The following is a 20,460-nucleotide window of genomic DNA, read 5'->3' as shown; positions in this document are numbered from 1 at the left end:
AGACAACACCACAGTTATGTGGTACATAAACAAGCAGGCGGGAACCCACTCATACCCTCTCTGCAGACTAGCCATGGCTCTGTGGAACACAGTCTTGAGCTACCAAATGCACCTACAAGCTCAATTCCTGCCAGGCAAGCTAAATTCACTGGCAGACGACCTAAGCAGAAATCTCATGGACCCACACGAGTGGAAACTGGAACCAAAAATATTCATCCTCGAGGAGCAAATGGGGACTCCAGAGATAGACCTGTTTGCCTCCCCTCAGAACTATCAATTGGACAATTTCTTCACAAGGACTTCCCACAGTCAAGCTTGGAAAGTGGATGCCTTGTCCTTTACCTGGGAAAGCCTCTCAGTTTATGCCTTTCCCCCTCTGCCTCTCCTTTCGAAGGTTCTGCTAAAGATCAAACAGGACAAACCAAGGACAATACTGATTGCACCAGAGTGGCCACGCCAGCACTGGTACCCCCTCTTGCACAGTATGTCACTGCTGGAACCATGGCACCTGCCTCAGACCCCTTCCCTGCTGTCCAAGCAGGCGGGCTAGATTCTGCACCCTCAGCTTCAAACCTTGAACCTTGCAACCTGGCTGATTCCTTGAGCTCTCCAATAGCATCCCTCAGTAAGCAGATGCTAGATGTTATTCTGGAGGCAAGGAGGCCTAGTACTAGAAAATCCTATGTGGAAAAGTGGAAAAAGATACTGTTCCTGGAGCCAGACTCAGGGGATGGGCACAACGGTGCCCAGCTTACCTCATATTCTTCAGTACTTAACAGAAATGCTCCACATGGGCTAATCCTTCTCGTCAATTAAAATTCATGCCTCTGCCATTTCAGCACATTATAATACTGAACAACCCCTCTTCTCTCACCTCCTTCTAAAGCAATTCCTCAGAGGGGCCAAAAATTTAACCCCCCCCCCACCACGAGAGCCCCTACTGCAGCCTGGGACCTTAACTTTGTATTGGAAAAGCTCCCTCTCCCTCCTTTTGAGCCAGCTGCAACTGCAGAGTTGAAATTCCTTTTTTGGAAAACAGCCGTCCTTCTAGCCATCACTTCAGTAAGGAGAGTGTCTGAATTACAGGCCCTCATGGCAGTGGAGCCCTTCATTATTTTCCATGCGGACAGGGTTTCTCTCAGGACCAATCCTTCCTTTATGCCCAAGGTGGTGTCTAGTGTGGCCCTTAATCAGTCCATGCATTTGCCTACCTTTTTCCCGAATCCACAAAACAAAGGAGAACGAATACTGAACTCTTTGGTCGTGCACAGACAACTTAGATTTTATTTGGACAGGACTAAACCTCTCAGAAAATGTGAACAGCTGCTAGTTGGCTTTGCTGCAGGGGCAGAGGGGAAGGCCATTTCAAATAAAACCATTTCCAAATAGATAGCCCATTGCATTAATTTCTGCTGTAAGCACCATGGAAAACCTACCCCACAGGGTATAAGATCACATTCCACGAGGGCTGCATCTACCTGTACAGCCTTTCTCAGAGGTGTCCCTACCAGGGACATCCTAGAAGCTGCTACCTGGAGCTCTGTACATACCTTCATCAAGCATTACCACATACCAGTCTTTTTCTAAATCCAGAGCTGGTTTTGCAACTGCAGTCTTGCAGGGCTTAATAGCTGGCCCTAATGCTCTCTAACTTCCTCCTCACTTCCTTAGCTTTGGGAATCAACCCAAATGTGATGACTGCAACAGTGAAACATGAAGAACATAGTACAGTTGTGTACACTTACCATAAATGTAGATGTTCGAGTGTATTCACTGTTGCAGTCCTGGTTACCCTCCCTACAGCCCCCTGACTTCTCTTGGCTCTACCTTTCCTTCTTGTTTGGTGTATTTAAGCTTTCTGGTGTATTTGCTTTTTGTTGGAGGGGTACCATAACATACAGTTGCTTCCCTTTGTGGGGGCACCTGACATCTGGGTCAAGAAAAACTGATGTAATGACATCAGCTCCATGTTTTATACCCCTGATGACCTGCCGTCATGGAAGAAGAGACAGCATCAGACGCAGGAATCCAAGAGATTGGTATTCAGGCTGGCTGAGGGCTACCTGTAGACAGATAACACAAATGTGATGACTGCAACAGTGAATACACTAGAACATCTACATTTATGGTAGGTGTACACAACTCTACTTTCTTTTGCATTCTTCTGTCATAGACTACACCTGCGACTCTATACCAGTTGACTACAGCTCCTCTGATTCTAGCTTTGACGTCTTCATTCAGACTTCTCTTCTCCTCAACCACCCCTCCTAGATACTTGACGCTATTTACCTGTTTCACTATCATCCCTTCTGTCGCAGATGTTCAGTGTGTTTCACTGTTGCAGTCATTACATTTGGGTAATCTACTGGCAGGTTGCCCTCAGTCAGCCTGATTAACAAAGTCTTAGGTCCTGCGTCGGTTGCTATCCCCTCTTCCGTGACGTCAGGTCGTCAGGGGTATAAAACATGCAGCCAATGTCATTACATTAGTCTTTCTTGCCGCGCGGTGCCTGAAGCAGAAGCAGATCGCACGTGCCGGTCGGCTGACTCCTGAAATTTTCTTTTTTGAGTTTCAGATCCGAAGTCTTCAACTAAAAAGCTAAGTACCCCGTTGGGGAAACTTTTTCTTGCTCTTTTCCGATGTCAGTAAAAGTTAATAATTGCATTACTTATGGGAAGCAAATACTCATAAGGATTTCCATTTGTACTATATTCCTTGCCTAGGCCCTGACCACGACGTACCTTGCTGTCGGTTTTGTGCTTTATTTAATCAGCGCACTATTAAATCTTGGTACATTTTTGCTTGTAAATATTTTGGCTTGCGCTTTAATTATCCAGAAATGTCATCGGTTATCAATCCGACTACCGGAATACCTAAAAAACGCAAAGAAAAAGACAGAGACAGGCTGTTGAGGTCCAAAACTGCCGACAACGTTTCTCCTAAGCCAGTCACCAGTTCGCCTGAACTCAGTGAGGTGCTTTTGCAGCCCCTGATACCTGCTAATTCTGATTTGCGGGCCTCTACTGAGACCCATTCGGCGTCCGGTATGCCGTGAGATGCTTCAATTATGGAACCCGTGGATGTCTCTACCTTGGATTGGTCCGGAGCCACTGTGCAGGCACCGGCTTCTGAGGGTGTTTTCAGGCCTACAGATTTGTATATTAGACCAACGCCATCTTCAAAACTAAGGCCAAAATCTCGACCCATGTCTAAAAAACTGACGCCTAGGGCCACATGTGCAGGCCCCTATGCCTAAGAAACAAATTATCAAAATGGCTGAAGATTTAATTACTCTGATCAAGGGTAGTCACCCCCCCCCCCCCTTCTAAGAGGCCTAGGCAAGATATTGACTATGAATCTTCTGAACAGGATTCTGTTTCTTCTGATTCTTTTAATGAACAGGAATTGTCTATACCTACTTATGAGGACTCTGATGCAGAAGATTCCATTCCTTCTGCTTCTCCCCCTGAGGATTTTTCCTTTGGGGAAACTTTGCTTACCTTAAGGGAACATTTCCACTGGGAAAGTCAGGATTTTTCTGAATCTAAAAAGAGACTTGGGGATTTTCTTCTTCTTCCTCAGCATAGGCCTTTGGCTATATCTCCTGTTCTAGACATTGTTGATGACGTTTTTTCAGAATCTAATATGGCTCCTGATTCTCTGCCTCCGGCTCCTTGTAAGCCAGACAGGTACTACAGGGTTCCTGACTCCCACAAATTCCATTTAAAAAATCCTGTTGCCGATCCTGAAACCATTTCTCAGGGTCCCAAGGGCATTAAGGCTTCTACTGCTAAAAATCCTACCCCTTCTGATAGAGATTCCAGGGCGCTGGATAGATGGGGTAAGAAGGTTTACACTTCTGCAACCTTGGCAATCAGGGCTTTAAACTGTCAATTTCATATGTTTAAATATCAGCAGCATATCATGGGACTGCCTAAACAGAAAGTGATGTTAATTTCTTACTGTGTGGAAAATAAAGATTTACAGGATCTATTGCATTCAGCTGAACAAATTGGAAACATACTTTGCAATGTGGTTTTGATTCTTTTGAGGCCTCTTGCAGGGCTGCTGTAACTGGGTCTGTGCTAAGAAGGCATGCTTGGCTCAAAGTGCAAACTCTGGCTGATCATGTTAAAGCACAATTGTTGGATGCACCTTTACAACAGGACCGTCTCTTTGGTAATAAGGCTGAAGAAGTTCTAAGAAAGATGGAAGATAAAGCTAAATCTATGCAGACTGTGAAAGATTTCTTACAAGTGCAACCTCCAAGATTTAGTAGGCACTGGCCTACTAAGAACTGGTCCTTTCCAGTTCCTTCGAGAGCCACTCAGTTCAAACCCAGACATTCCAAAGGCACCAGGTTTCAGTCCTAAGGGACTTTCAGAACAAAACAATAGGGTGCCTCCTCTTCCAAATCTGGAAACATCAAGACACCTTCCTATGGTAAGCAGTCTCAATGACTTCCCTTTAAACTTACCAAGCCCTTACCTTTTAGCAGCCCCTTTGGGGGGAAAACTGGCTCTTCATGCAAGAAACTGGCAACTTATAACCCAGGACAAATGGGTTTTAAATATAGTATCCCAGGGATACAGATTTCATTTCCACATGTTGCCAATTCCAAACGGATAGCCAGACCTGCCCCCAAATCAGTGGGCAGAGGCCCAGAAACAAGTACTTTCCCTCGTGAGCATGTGGGCTATTCAGTCCCAGTACCAGAAGAGGAAAAGGGACAAGGTTTCTATTCAAGACTTTTCCTGATACCCAGAAAAGACAAATCATGGTGTCCAATTCTGGACTTATCTACTCTAAACACCTTTCTGGACATTCCAAAATTCAAGATGCTGACTCTTCACCAGTTACTTCCTATGCTAGATAAAGACGCCTGGTTGGCAACTCTAGATTTAAAAGAGGCTTACCTGCATATCCCAATCAGGGAATCTTGAAGAAGATACCTCCGCTTCAAAGTAGGCTACTTGCATTACCAGTTCCCTGAAATGCCCTTTGGCTTATCTACTATGCCCAGGGTCTTTACAAAGTGCCTGGCTCCAGTATTTGCATTTTGCAGGCAAATAAATATTCAGATATATCCATACCTGGACGATTGTCTAATTCAGGCAGAAAACAGGGACATTCTTCTAAGACATCTGGCTTTTGTAAAAAGGGTTCTAACTTTGTCTAAGGTACCCTATAAACAAAAAAAAAAAAAAAAATCACAACTGGTACCCTCTCAAAAAATTACATTCCTGGGTGCAAGCTTGAATACAACTGCCCAGATGGCTTTCCTTATGCCAGAAAAGCAAATTAATTTGGTAGCTTACTTCAAACAGGTGGCCACAAAAACCCTGCTATCTGCAAGACAAATTCTGCAAGCCTTGGGGTTCATGGCCTCCTGCATTCTTCTAATTCCATATGCAAGACTGCATATGAGGAAACTTCAGTGGTACTTAAAAAGTTTATGGAGTCAACATTGTCACTGCCTGGAAACAATGATTCGTATCATACCTTGCCTGCAACTAGAGTTCCTATGGTGGGCAGAGGCCTGCCACCAAAACAAGGGACTGTCATTCACACCACACCCTGCCGCCCAAACCCTAACTACAGACGCATCAGACTATGCTTGGGGGGTTCATCTGGCAGGGAAGTGCATTCAGGGCAAATGGAGCCCAAATCAAATGCACCTTCATATCAATCAAAAAGAAATGCTAGCTGTACAGAATGTACTGTCAGCCTTCAAGGACTACCTTCATCCAGGACAATTACTGATAGACAGACAACACCACTTTTATGTGGTACATAAACAAGCAGGGGGGTACACACTCCTACCCCCTTTGCAGACTAGCCATGGCATTGTGGAACATGGCCTTGACCTGTCAAGCTCAATTCCTGCCAGGAAAGCTGAATACTCTGGCAGACGAACTAAGCAGAAATCTCACGAACCCTCACAAATGGAAAGTGGAACCACGGATTTTCAACATGTTGACACGCAAATGGGGGAGCCCAGACATAGATCTTTTTGCCTCACTCTAGAACTATCAGTTGGACAAATTCTGCACAAGAACTCCTCACGTAAAAGCCTGGAAAGTGGATGCTCTGTCCTTTAGCTGGAAAAACCTAAAAGTCTATGCCTTTCTCCCTCTGCCTCTGCTCTCCAAAATTCTGCTAAAAGTCAAACAGGACAAACCAAAAATGATTTTGATTGCTCCAGACTGGCGTCACCAACACTGGTACCCACTCCTGCGCAGTGTGTCACACCTTCCACCATGGCACCTGCCTCAGACACCTTACTTACCGTCTCAGCAGAACAACCAACCTCTGCACACACAGCTCCAAACTTTGAATCATGCAGTGTGGCTAATCACCTAAATTCACCCTTAGCATCCCTCAGCAAACCTGTGATGGATGCCATTTTGGAGGTGAGAAGACCTAGTACTAGAAAATCCTATGCTGACTAATGGAATCAATCTCAAGGGATAAGCACAGCAGTGCCCAACATTCCTCAGATTTTGCTTTTCTTCCATAAATATCCATGCCTCAGCCATTTCAGCTCATTACAACACAGAACCTCTCCTCTTCTCTCATCCTCTGCTAAAGCAGTATCTCAGGGGGGCCAAAAACTTAAGACCACCTAGGAGAGCTCCAACCCCTGCCTGGGACCTCAATTTTGTATTAGAGGAACTCACTCTCCCTCCTTTCGAGCCAGCTGCTACTGCAGACTTAAATTTCTCTCCTGGAAAACAGCTTTCCTTTTAGCAGTCACCTCAGCTAGAATGATTTCCGAATTGCAGGCTCTTATGGCAGTGGAGCCTTTCATCATTTTTCATGCAGACAGGGTATCTCTCAGGACCAATCCAACCTTCATGCCTAAAGTGGTATCTAGTGTGGCTCTTAATCAGACTATTCATTTCCCAACTTTCTTTTCCAATCCACAGAACAAGGGGGAGTTTATTCTGCATTCACTGGATGTACACAGACAACTTAGATTTTACTTAAACAGGACTAAATCTCTAAGAAAATCTGAACAACGGCATTTGCTGCAGGGGCAGAGGGAAAGGCTATTTCAAAGCCAAACCATTTGCAAATGGATAAGCCATTGTGATCATTTCTGCTATATGCACCATGGAAAAAACTATCCCCCAGGGGATCAGATCCCATTCCACCATCTACTTCCACAGCCTTTCTCAGAGGTGTTCCTACCAGGGACATTCTAGAAGCTGCTACCTGGAGATCAGTTCATACATTCACCAAACATTACCATTTACCATTTTTCTCTAAATCCAGAGCTGGCTTTGCCACTGTTGTCCTGCAGGGCCTTATAGCTGGTCCTAATGCTGTATAATTCCCTCCACCCAACCATAGCTTTGGGAATCTACCCAAATGTTATGACTGCAACAGTGAAACACGAAGAACATAGTACAGTTGTGTACACTTGCCATAAATGTAGATGTTTGAGTGTATTCACTGGTGCAGTCCTGGTTACCCTGCCTCCAGCCCCCTATTTTTCTCTGTCTATACCTCTACTTTCTTTCACTATGCTTAAAAGCCCTTTTGGTGTATTTGCTTTTGGTTGGAGGTATGTATTTTTTGTTTTTTTAATTTTATTTGCTCCCCATTTGGGGGGCACCTGACATCTGGGACAAGAAAAACTAGTTTAATGGCATCGGCTGCATGTTTTTTACCCCCTGACGACCTGACGTCATGGAAGAAGGGACAGCAACGGACGCAGGACCCAAGACTTTGTTAATCAGGCTGACTGAGGGCAACCTGCCAGCAGGTTACCCAAATGTAATGACCGCAACAGTGAATAGACTTGAACATCTACATTTATGGTAAGTGTACACAACTGTACTTTATCAGCTTCTTCTGATTTCCCCATATCCCATGTGCCTTCAGTTTTGCATTCCATTCCCCTATCATTTGCTGAAGTTCTTCCTCAGAGTCTGCCTGTAATGCCACATTGTCTGGATACAGCAACTTTGTTGATCTGTCCCCGCCGACCTATTTGCTAATGTAATCCTTCACCAGTATGAACAGCAGTGCGCTTAGAGCTGAACCTTGGTGCATACCCATTCCCACTGAAACCCCTCTGAGAGAACAAACACTGTTCGTATTGAGTCATTGGGTTCTTGTAAGTAGCCTGCACTAATTCTGCCAATGTTTCTAGGACTTCGAACCACTACAGTCCTGCCCAAATTAGCTTTCTTGGGACCTTGTCATATGTTTTCTCCAAGTCTAGGAATGCCCAGTTGGAATCTTTTCTCATCTCTATCTTCTTCTCAGCTGTCTGTCTCACTGCAATCATTGGGTCAGTTGTGCTGCATCCTGATCTGAATACAACCATCTTACATTCTACTACTTTGCCTATCCATTTATCAGTCACCATCTCCCGAAACTTCATGCAGTGTGACAGGAGTTTGATGACTCTGTACTACCCACAGTTGTGGGTATTCCCTTTGTTCTTGTACACTGGCAAGAGTATGCTTATTCTCCAGTCAGCTAGGATACGCCTTTCTCTCCATACTGCTATGAGTACCCTCAAAAGCCATTTTTCCCCAGTCTCAACAAGCACCTGTATCATGTCTGCTGTGACCTTATCTGAACCTGCTGCTTTCCCTGAATTCATTTTAATTAGTGCTATTCTTGGTTCTTCTAAGGTGGGCTTCTCTTTTTCTCTCATTGTAGGCTATTTCTGAGACAACACAGCTTCTGTGGGGTTTTCTTCATTCAGAAGCTGCTGGAAAAACTCCTCCCATCTGACTTTGATGTCCTGTGGACTGGTAAGCAGGTTGCTGCCGGCATCCTTTATGAAGGATGTCCATCTTCTTTATTTTTCTGTCTTTGCTTTGCAACTTGATATAATTTCTTTGTGCCACCTACTGAGTTGCTTTACAGAAGCTGGTAGAGTGCCTCAGATGCCCTGTTCTTTGCTATTGAAGCCTGACTGGTTCTACAAGGCCAGTGACACCCGTAAGTATCTTTACATTGAGACCTTTGGTGGATCCAGATGTGGTGTCTGTGGATCCCAGCTAGGGATCTACCTCATCTCCAACCAGGAATCACATTCGAAATGGTAAGGAGAGCAGAGTGCTCGACAGATTTGGGAAAAAAAGGTTTGCACCTCAGTTTATACTCCTTTCCTTCAGAGCCCTAAATTGCCAGTCCTACATGGTTAATTACCAGCAATCCCTGTTGAAAACATTTTGGCTAAAGCAGAGTGGATCATAAACAGGGATCTGAAGCAACAATGCTGGACCTCTCCTGTAGATAAACAAGTGCTCTCAGAAATATAGTTTAAATGTTATGACTGCATCGTACACCGGAGAAGTATACCTCACTGTGGACCTTTCCCCAGACAGGCAGTATTAAAATAGAAACCCTTAATGCCCCTTAGCACAGGGCTTCCTGCTGGTAGGGATAGGCTTGGGGAGGGAGCAGTTTGGCTGTGCCATAGTTGTTCTGCTGGGTGTCTCAGCCCTACCCCCCCCCCCCCCCCGGGCTTGTCTGTGGATATTGCCTGCCATTCTGTCTTAAATTTCTCCTTCTTCCCTTTGCTTTTTGTAGCACTATCTTGTTCTAAATGATAAGGTCAAGTCTTCGATGTGAAATTCCTGTTATACCCTGAAGCTTGGGTATGAAAAATTCTGCCTTACAGGCTGTGTAGACTTACCCTTCTTCTCCAGTTTCTTATGGATCACCTAAGCAGGAGGTCCACACAGGAGATCCTTGGGCAAAGGGATATTAAACAAAGTAAGGTAAGCTATTATCCCTTTTTCAGACTAGCCATGAGTGTCAGAGTATAAAACTGTAGTCTTAGATAATCCTGAAGGCAGTCTATATTCATTCACATAAAAATACAATGACAGATCCACATGAATGGATGTTGCACAGTGATGTCATCTTGAGGTGGTGCATAGATGGGGTGTTCCAGAGATAGACCTGGTTGCAGCTCCAAGCAAAAGACAACTAAAAAAGTTCTACTCGAGCACCTAACAAGGAAGCTTGGGCAGCAGTTGTTTTCTCCATCAAACAGACAAGTCTCCTCCTATATGCATTCCCTCAGATCTCTTTCTTTCCCACACTAATCCAAAAGGTAGGAAAGGAGGAGACAAAGATGCATTTGGTAACACTTTTTTGACTGAGATACCACTGGTTCTCCATTCTCATAGATTTGTCTGTGTGGAAGCACTGACTTCCTGTCTCAGAACTGCCTGGATGATCTATCTCTTTTGCCTTTTAGACAACAGTTTACAGACAATGTTCTGAATATATTTAGAGGGTAGAAATGAGTGCTTCGGTGGCATTGTGGATAAAACACTGGCAACAGGGCAGCCACTCTGTGTGCGATTAGTGGCTCAGATTACTGATGGTGCAGCATGAAGGGATGGGTGTGACCGTACTGGCATGTAGGCAGCTCAGTGGATTTGCCTTTGTGACTATTCCTGGTAAAGGCTGGGGACTTTGTATTAAGGAGGCATGCCCAAAGAGGGGAAAAGGGTGGAGGGCATTGGTGAGCTGCCACAGAAGCATGGTACTACATCACAAGCACACTCTCAGACATACAGTGGGCTACAAATGGGAGGGGGAAGCAACCACAGTAGGTCATAAAAATAAGACCTCTGCAGCCAGTAGTTAGACAGCAGCCCCCCCCCCCACCCCCCGGACTCCTTTTGCTTCTGCATTGGCCCCAGGAAAAAATATTGAAGGTTAGTTTGGGGGGAGATTGTAGAGTGCAACAAACTGAGCAAAGGACATGGGACACATAGACAGTTGTCTGGATAACACAGGGGAGAAAAAGTTAGTGAAAAAAGAAGCTAGAAAGTCCACCAGTAGAAAATCCTAAAAGGAAGCTAGAAAGTCCACCAGTAGAAAATCCTACTATCTAAATGGAGGGAGGTTTTCTTTGTGGTGCAATGGAGGAATCCGGACTCTAGTATTTCACCAGTATCCACAATACTCCAGGACTTAAGTGAGCTTTCCAGTTCAGGACTGGCTTACGCTTCCATCAGAAGGTGTCTTTACTAATGGGATGCTTGGGCTGCTTGGCAGAACATTGTTGCGGTCAAATTTGACATGGTAGTGTTCGATTCAGAGACATAGTAATGAAAGTATAATGAGTATTTTTCATTGCTTCCACACATCTGAATCTCATTTTTCTTTGCTGCTGCTCTAATTGACCAACCCACCTAGGGCAGTTAGCATGAGTGATGAGCAAGTCTTTAGATTCTAGGAAGAGTCTGTTCTGTATCTGATATTGAAAAAATTTATTCCATCTAGGCCTTTGTATGCAAGACCCTTGAGGTCTTTCTGAAGTCACTGTTTACTCGAATATGAAGTGATGGTTAAGGCATTCATCCAGAAAAAAAATCTCTCTGACCTGTTCTTCTTTGCCAAACATTTCTGTGTGGTCATTCTGGTTCACGTCTTTGACTGAAATTCTGGTACCAATCCCAATGAGGTCAGATTTCATCCTGCAGGCACTGATATTGAAATTGACAGAAGTGTCATTGTTAACCGTGGTCTTGAGCTCAAGGCATATTCTGTGTCAGTTTTGCCACCATAGGTTCATAGGTAGGTACTAGGCTATCGGCCCAAGGACCTACGTAAGCCTAGCCAACAAGGTTCCCTGGCTTACGCCACTCAAGAAAGTTATTTTCCTGTGCCACTGTCGAGCAGAGACACAGAAGTGATCCCCGGGGTGTATTTCCTATTTCCCATCCACTCATCAAGATTTTTCTTGAAGAGTGCTAATGAAGAACTTTGCTTGACATAAATGGGTAGCCTGTTCCAGCATATGGGGAAGTCTCTGGGACAGGAATCTATCCCTCCAGCATGTCCTTTTTATTGTGGTGACAAGGTTTAGGTCCTAGAGCATGTAGCTTGGAGGGATTGGGATTTCTTTAGGTGTAGCATGTCAATGTTGACAGTCTTGACCACAGTGCTGCTGACATCAGGACTTCCTGTATTCCTGGCATTTGAAGTTGGCCTGTCTGTTTTGGTTTCAGCCAATGCTATTGATTATGCCATTGAGACTGAACCCTCCCAGACTTTAGGGATGACACTCCTCATGTGGATCCTGAGATTGATAATCATCTCAGTCCTAATGAAAGCTAGCCATTTTCATTTCCAGACCCTTTCAATTCGCACTACCTCAGCCCCAGGGTATTTACCAAATGCGTGCCTCTGTTGGCAGAAAAGGGTGAGTGTATTTCTTTACATAGATGAATGGTTCCTAAATACTCCAACATGGAACAGTCTGATTTCTGTGAAGAAGTCTCTCAATTTTTGAGAATTGCAGTGAAAACTGCAAAATCAGTGGTGGTGCCCTCTTTGTTGCACAAATACACTCATTGCACACTGGACACTGCTCTAGAAGACATCTACCAACAGAGAATGTCTGCCTAAAATATGGTGACACACACAAATCTTGCTCAGTTAATCCTCATGTCACTATGCCTAGAGAAGCCTTGGAACATATGGCAGACTCATTTGCATGTTTGCAAGATTCCCCATAGTCCTTGCTCAGTCAGTCCTAACATCACCATGACTAGAAGCCTTGGAACTCATGGCAGCATCATTTACCTGGTTCTGAATGGAAGATTTGACATGAGAGGTCTACAATGGACCTTAAAAGCTCAGTGTTCTCAGATAGGAGGGCTCATGACGGAACACACAAATGTATTCATGACCAGATCTAACTTGACTGGTGGCCTAATTCTCCAGACTATACTCTGGGTAGTCCCTTGCTAGTTTCTGCCCCTGTAGTAGCTATCACTTTGGGTGATTCTGCCCTAGGATTAGGAGTCCATGTTCAAGGACAGCCAGCAGCATTTTAGAGATGAAGGCAGTTCTTTTTACATTGCAAGCATTTTGGTACTCCTTGCCTCAAAGTGCTATTTCCATCCACACTTGCAACATAGCAATAGTTTTGTACATGATAGGTAATCTCACAGGACACACATTACCCCTTTTCAGGAAGGGGGGGGGGGGCTGGAAGCAAATTCTGTTTGAGTGACTTGTTGAGAGGCACACAGTAAGCAAATAGGCAAGTGGAGGATATGGAAATCAAATAAGTGTAACAAATACCAATTTGTTAACCAGGTAGCCCCACTGGACAATGCAGTACCTTTGCAGTGGCTACCTGAGAGCGACATTTGGTTAAGTGACTTGCTCAAGGTCACACAGAAGGCAACTGAGGGAATTAAACCCTGTACCACAGGAATTGCAGCTCACAGCCTTAACTCTGTACACCAACTTCCAGATCAAACACAAAACTGCTGCATGGTCACAAACGAAAAGAGGTGAATACACGCTTACTTGTTTTGTTGAAAAGCAGTGACAGTATAGGAATGGGGTAGGTCCACAAACAACTTTTTGATTGCCAGCCCACATTTCTGAGAAGGCCAGTTCCCCTGCAGTCACAGTTGTTTGCTGATGCCACATGAGTGGTCTCAGAGCCAGTCAGCACAGAAGATTTTCTGTGATTGGGGAAAACCTTGATGTGATATGTCTACATCCCTGTACAACAGCAAATTCTGTTTTGCATTTCTTTTCCAGTGGAGAGTCCTAGGAATGCTGTTGTCCTGAAATGGCCCCCAGGACTCCGATATTTTCCCTTATTCTGTTATTCATTCAGAAAGCCAAGATGAGAACGTCCAAGGTCATTTTTGTAACCCCAAATTGGCCTGACTAGTTTGGTTCCCTCCATTTTGGCCATATATTCTGGAAAATTCTTTACCCTTCAGAATACTACATCCCCCCAATCCAGCAGACCTAACTCGTACCTTCAGTCCTTTCCTCTAATAGCATGGTTGTTCCAGTTCCATTGATAATCAGGACGCTTCTTACCCTAGCAGGCTGGTCCATATCTTTATTTTTACCCAGAGGTCCACTTAACAGTAAATATGTACAAAAGCATATAGATGCATTTTTCTATATGGGCTACATCCAACTGTTTGGATCATTTCACTGCTACAGTACTGGCAATTTTAGACTGTTTTGCAGGTAGTTGACATTGGTTTGCACTGTACCTCTATTATTGTATTCTGCAGATAGTTCAAACTTTTCTCAAGCTTCTAAGACTTTTGTAACTGGCTTCTCTGAAAGTTAGTAAAGTTTTTCTTAGAAGCAGTTTCCTTGTCTGACCTCCTGTAAAGATCGTGCATGCATAGCCGGCCTTAGGCATAGGCCAACTAGGCGGCCACCTAGGGCGCCGCTTTAACAGGGGCACTTTTCCAGTATTTATTTGGTGTAGGTAGACCAGGACAGGGGCACCAAGTGATGTGGTGGGGGCGCAGTGGAGCCCTTTTGCCTAGGGCACCAGTTGACCTAGGGCCGCTCCTGCGTGCATGTCCCAGGAATTTATACTTTGTTTTAGAGAAGTTCACACTTCCTCTTTTTGGACCAACTGTGTGTGACTCTAGGTCATGAATGCCAGAAGAATTTTGGAACTCCAGACTTTTTGTGTCAAACCTCCATACTTGGTATCCCATAGGGGCAGCCTGTCTGTAAACTAATCCTTTATGCTCATGATAAACACTGAGATGAATCTCATTCTGTTAACTTCCCTGTCTTTTTTTTTACAAGATAAAATCCATATGGATGCACATAGGCAGCTCGGATTTAATTGGTTAGAATTAAAGCTGTCAGAAAATATTCATGTCATCATTCACTGAAAGGAAATTGGACTACTTTATGCCTAAAGATCTTGCATGTCCCAGGAATTTTTCTCCCCGGGCCTCCACTAAAAATGGACATATATCCAGTTGGACTAGCCTGGTCAACAAATGTAAAATAAAATAAATAAAAATAAAAATGACTTTATCCAGGTAGGCTTGTTTATGAAATTTTGTTGTGAAATATACAATGAACTTTTTCCTTTTGTGCCTTGATCTTAATCAGCTAGAGTAGTCTCTAGTTCTCGTGTCTTTTTCAGGAATGCATCTTTGGGTGATATTTTATCCAGCAGCTCCATGGTATTTGGTTAGTGTAGCTGCAACCGCAGTTATTAGGTTTATGTTCCCATGAGAATGACCATCCCAGAGCCTAGAGGATAAGTTGGGGGACTCTCTCTTTGTTGGTTGGTAATGATGGACCTCCTTGTCTCAAATAATGAAAGGCGGCATGTACTTACCATAAACATCGATGTGGACAAGTGCACCCATCCTCATCAGTATATGGTTACTTGTTCCTCTTTGCACAGGACAGACTTGTGTGGGTAGTTGCATCTTACAAAAAGCAGCAAATGGCCTGAGATTTTTAAGACAAGATGTTTTCCAATTTTCCTCTTAATATTTGCATAAAACATTATTCTGTAATGTTAAACACCTTAACATGATATGATGCAACAGAAAACACTCAGATTCTACAAAAAATAGGTTTTTATTTTGATAGACAGGTAAACTCCAGTCCTTTTTCATCAATCAACAGTCAGTCAGCAATGATTTTGGCATGACTTGTCCTTCAGAATAACAAATTTCTGTAAAGAGGGTCCAACTTTTGTGCATCTAAAAGCTGGCAACCAAACAACAATAAAGCCCCACACCTCAGTGCAGATGATGTCTGAGAAAATGTCAGTTACCGTTTTTCTTTCCGTTGGCTTAGCAATCCGGAAATACATTTTTTTTGTTTGCTTGCTTGTTTTTTTTTTTCTTTTGTCAGAACATTATACGTACAATGGGAGAGGCTTGTAGCCTTAGAAAGTTTCAGATGTGAGCTGAATAATGGCTTATGACTTCAGTTCTGTCATTTAGAAAGGATGTACATGTTCATATAGATCTGACATGCTAAGAACGTAGCTTTCACTTCCTATGTATGTACTGTTGTTGAAGTTTTTTATTACAAGTATACTACCAAGCTGTGCAATGTTACCTTTAATTATGATGAGGACATTAAATATTGTTGTTGTGTGTGGCATCAGATATATTAATTTTACTTTTTTTAATAGATCATGGAGCTTCTGGAAGTAATAAAACCAAAACTTGAAGAACTTGGTTGCAAGAACATATCTTCTGTTTCAGGTAACGCTGTAACCTTTTCTAGTTTTCTGTCAAGTATGTTATGTTTCGTAACATATTTATAGTTCTTGGAAGCGAATCGTGCTGCAAATAAAATTGGTATTGATGTGTATTAGATGTAATACACAGCATACTTCTGTGTAATAATACAGTGTGAAAAAGCACACTTGCCCTGTTGGCAACCCATATTTGATATTAATGTAAAGGAGGCCATCACTATTCTCTGTGCACCTCTCTATCTGCATGCAGCCATAATGGTTTTGGGTATTCAGCCAAACAACTTTCTGCACTGTGAACTAGTTTCTTGTTTTTGGCTGCTTCAAAGTGAGACTCCCTTTGCATTTGGTATTTCTACCTACTTTCTTCTTTGCCTTGAAGTGAAAAGTGACCCAGCAAGTTGGTCCGTTTGCCAAGGTATTCACCCAAATCACTTGATGCCATGTACTAAAGGAAGACATGAAAGGTCCATATTCCTTCTGCCATGAAGGTCCATATTCCTTCTGCCGTGCTAAAATGAAAGCAATGCGATCTCTACTGTTGCAGTTATTCTTGACTCTGTCCTTCAACTGAAACTTCATTTCACAATTCTTTAATCATAACAGAAAGACAAAAAAAAAAAAAAAAAAAGATTTGTACCTGTTTATTTTGGAGTCCTACTGGATGGTATATTTTATTTACTTACTTATTCATTTTTTTTAATCCACATCTTGTGGCCTTCCCAGCTCAAGCTTTAGAGAAGGAACAGCCAAGTATGTCTAACTGTACAGGTTTCACAAGATATCATCTACAGAACTTGATCACCAAGACTCCAGTTTAGCTAGTTATTGCTTCCTTCCATTATAACAACAGTTAGTTCTAGGTATGGGGCAGCACTTAACCTTGAAGGTCTTCTGCAGGTCTGTGAGGGTCTTGGAATTATAATTTCTGGCCTTTGCTTTTTTGTTTCTTCAGTCCTGAACTATTCTGTTCAGTCTGTAGCCCCTTAGAACATCTTCCACTTCATGAACATTTTGCACTTTACTTCTCTCAAGAGAATTTACCAGTTCCTTCGTATTCTTTGCTGACCTCTCTGCAGCTTGCACAGTCTTGTCAGAATTTTCCCATTTTCCATATGCTTTAATAGTCTGTCTTCATGGAATGGTGAGGGTTGATGGAGAATATGTTCTAGGTCCAGCATCCAAGCACAAAGACTGCTTCATTTATAATGTAGTTTCCACATTTTTTCAAAACTGTTAAGAGGTTGGGGATTGGTATAAGGGTTAGTTAGCATTGCAAACACAAGGTACAGGGTTTGGCTCTCATCATTAGAAGTTGAAATATGCTAGGCTTCAAATGACCTACAAGAGCATCTAGCCTAATACTTATGAACCCTAGCTACAGGAACAGTAGTAGACCACAGCAGAGTAAGGTGAAAGAAAAACATGTGAAAACAGATGCTCCTTCTCTTCCTGTAGATTCACAGCAGCATAGCACCTTCACATTTATGACTCTCACTTTTATCACCTGCCTTTCATAACTCTGCCAAAAGTACCTGGGTGGTGTATATAGAAACTCTGTCACAAATAGTCTTTACACAACTCAATGTAGCCTACAGAGTTTCCGTTCTCTTAATGTAAAGAAGCAAGAAAGGCCGTAGCAGCAGTGAATGTTTTACTCCCTAGGGTAGAATATTCCCTAGGACTTATAACCGTACACTCCCCTCTAAATACACAACTTCTCCAGAAAGCAGAAAATAAAATATTGCAATTCTTTCATCTAAACCTACCTCAGAAACACCACTACAACCTTCTGAGTACATGCATTTGACTCCCTGCTGTTGCTTGATCCTGCTTTCTACTTAATCTGTAGACCTATAAATTGGTGAACGAACATTACTGTCCACCACTTAAATAATGCAACCAATTCAGAACCACTTCTTACTCCCTCAGAAATAACAATAACCTCCTTGTTAGGCCACTTTGTACCAGAGCATCTGCTGAAAGTTTATTTTCGAAAACTGCACCAGAATACTGAAACAGAATACTTCAAGACATTATTTCTATCACATCACTGGAAGGTTTTAGAAAATCTCTAAAGAAACATGTCAAAAAATCAAATCAGTATCATTACTTTGACAATCTTGGCTAATTTTCCACTACGTAAGACTAACTACAGTATACATAGCTGAAGGGAGGAGGGGTCCAAATGGAAAGAAGGAAAAATCAGCAATAAAAGGAGAGCAATATTTGCTGGAACTGAATTCATCCTGAAATCTTGGTGTGTACCTTCACGTGGTAGATCCTGTTTTTAAAAAATCACACCAAGATGACACAGATTTATAGAGTGTAATTTATATAGCATATGTCATGGACAGAAGTAGGTTAAAAAAAATGAAAAAGACGGCTGGGAGCAAAGTCTCAGAATAAAAAGTGCCCAGTCTTGGTATGCGCTCTAGTGCCAGGAGTGCAAAAATGACAGTTAAGAATCCTCAAGACATGGAAATATTCCTACAATGGATACCCCGCATAGTTGGAAGTAGTACTCCACAAAAACTGATAGGCCAAAAAAGAGCCCTAAAGATGATAGAGTGAACTACTAAGAATAAGGAAGAAATTCGTTACTATTATGCAAGAAGCCCAGAATTTCCAAATAGAAGATATTCAGAAGGATTAAGACTAAAATTAGAAGGAAGAAAAATACATGCCCAAGAAAAACTGCCAAAAGCTTCAAGTGTAAGTTTGTGTTCATTAATGCAACAGATCCATGAAAAACATCATATAGACCAAGAAACGTAGGACTGTTTGGAAAAAGAAGAGACAGAAGAGTGTAAAAATATAATGAACAAAACCTAGAGATTTTTGTAAGGTATAAAAAAGAAACATGGACATGAGAAAGAAGGAGAGAGATCTGATTTGGTGCAATATTTATGCCAAGGAGAAAGCCAAACCAATCGGTGCAAAAAACAAACTCCAAAGATGTTTGAGGAGAAATACAGGCAAAGGCACCCAGATATGGAAAATTTCACAGTACAGAAAATAAGATCAGACAGGGAGAATGTGGAGAAAAAGTAAAGTAGAAGTTAAATAGAAGCTGCAGTTATGGATTACCTTCAAAGTGAAGGATTTGGTGTAGAAAATCCAGCTTTGATAATGTCACATCATGGTGAAAAAATGAGTCCCCAAAGTAAGAAGAAACAAGTGGAGTGAGAGACATGTGAAGAAGAAATATGAACTTGGGAAATAAAACAATATTTAATGTGGTGCAATATTTATGCAAAGGAGAAAGCAAAACTAATCACTACAAAAAAAGTAGCACTCATTCTTACCTTTGCTCTACACCAATAGTCAGCTCCTCCCTGATTAGATCCGACTACAAACTAATCACCTTGGAAATCCACATCCCTCCCACCCCCCACCCCCAGCAAAGGTAATCACCATGAAAAACTTCTCCAAAGCTAACTTTGGGATCCTAAAAACAGAGGTGGCTAACTTGACGGCACCCATGCAAATGGAGAATAGTTGCATGACTGCAGAATCATACACCAGTGCACTGTACGAATACGTACACAAATGCATGGATCTCGCCATGCCCAGTAGAACCAAGATACACTCCTCCAAAAAAAGGAAGCCAATCTGGTGGTCCCCTGCCATAAACAAACTCTACAACAGAAGGAGGAAACTGATGCGGAATAAGGTGAAGTCCCAAGACTGGATAAACTCCCTTATCTGCCTCAACAAAAAGTTGACATCCCTCATCAAATCCTCTAAAGCAAGGTATGAAAATAGTATTGCAGCAGATAGTAAAGACAACCACAAGGCCTTCTATAGTTACGTAAAGAATCTCCACGGCAATACCCAGATTTGCTCTGAGTTATTGCACAATGGTACCTCCTATACTGAGCCAACAGATATTGCCAACATAATGGCCGACAGATTCAGTGCCAACTTTACTGCCCCCCCCCCCCCCGAAAGGACCAATCACAATACCGGAAGAATGCCAGGCACCCAGCATTACTGCAGCCCAGGTTAAAGCTGCATTGTCCAAGGCCAAGAATACAGCTTCCATGGGACCCGATATCCATGGCTGTATTGTACATGAACTGCAAAGCGAATTGGCACCACATCTGTGTGCCTTGTTCAGTCACAGCCTCACCTCAGGCTTTGTTCCTACCGAATGGCTCACTGTTATAGTCATCCCTCTCCATAAAGTGAGAGCGACTACAGACCCTGGGAATTATCGCCCCATTAGCCTGACGAGTCTGATATGTAAAGCTATGGAGCGCATCATCATGGACCTGATTAACAAAGATATAGGAAATCTCCAAACTCTGGACCCCACGAAGTTTGGTTTTGTGAAAGGGAGATCATGCCTGCTCAACCTGGTTGACTTCTTTGAGTCAGCCACCAGGGCTGTGGATGAAGGTAAGGCAGTACATACAGCCTACCTCGATCTGGCCACGGCCTTTGATACT

General features: G+C 42.9%; 1 protein-coding gene across 1 annotated transcript in view; it reads left to right on the top strand.

Moving 5' to 3' along the window:
• The window catches only part of COG2 (component of oligomeric golgi complex 2), a 1,275,772-nt gene that overhangs the window by 865,909 nt on the left and 389,403 nt on the right, over positions 1-20,460 (top strand). The window contains exon 14 of the mRNA XM_044076075.1: positions 15,941-16,013. Coding sequence (XP_043932010.1) covers positions 15,941-16,013 — 73 coding nt within the window. The remainder of the gene's footprint in view (positions 1-15,940; positions 16,014-20,460) is intronic.

The sequence above is a fragment of the Protopterus annectens genome, chromosome 1.part1 (genome assembly GCF_019279795.1).
Source record: "Protopterus annectens isolate FY-2018-M chromosome 1.part1, PAN1.0, whole genome shotgun sequence".
Taxonomy (NCBI): Eukaryota; Metazoa; Chordata; order Ceratodontiformes; family Protopteridae; genus Protopterus; species Protopterus annectens.
The sequence above is the reverse complement of the archived record's forward strand: the minus strand, read 5'-3'. Positions and strand labels throughout refer to the sequence as shown.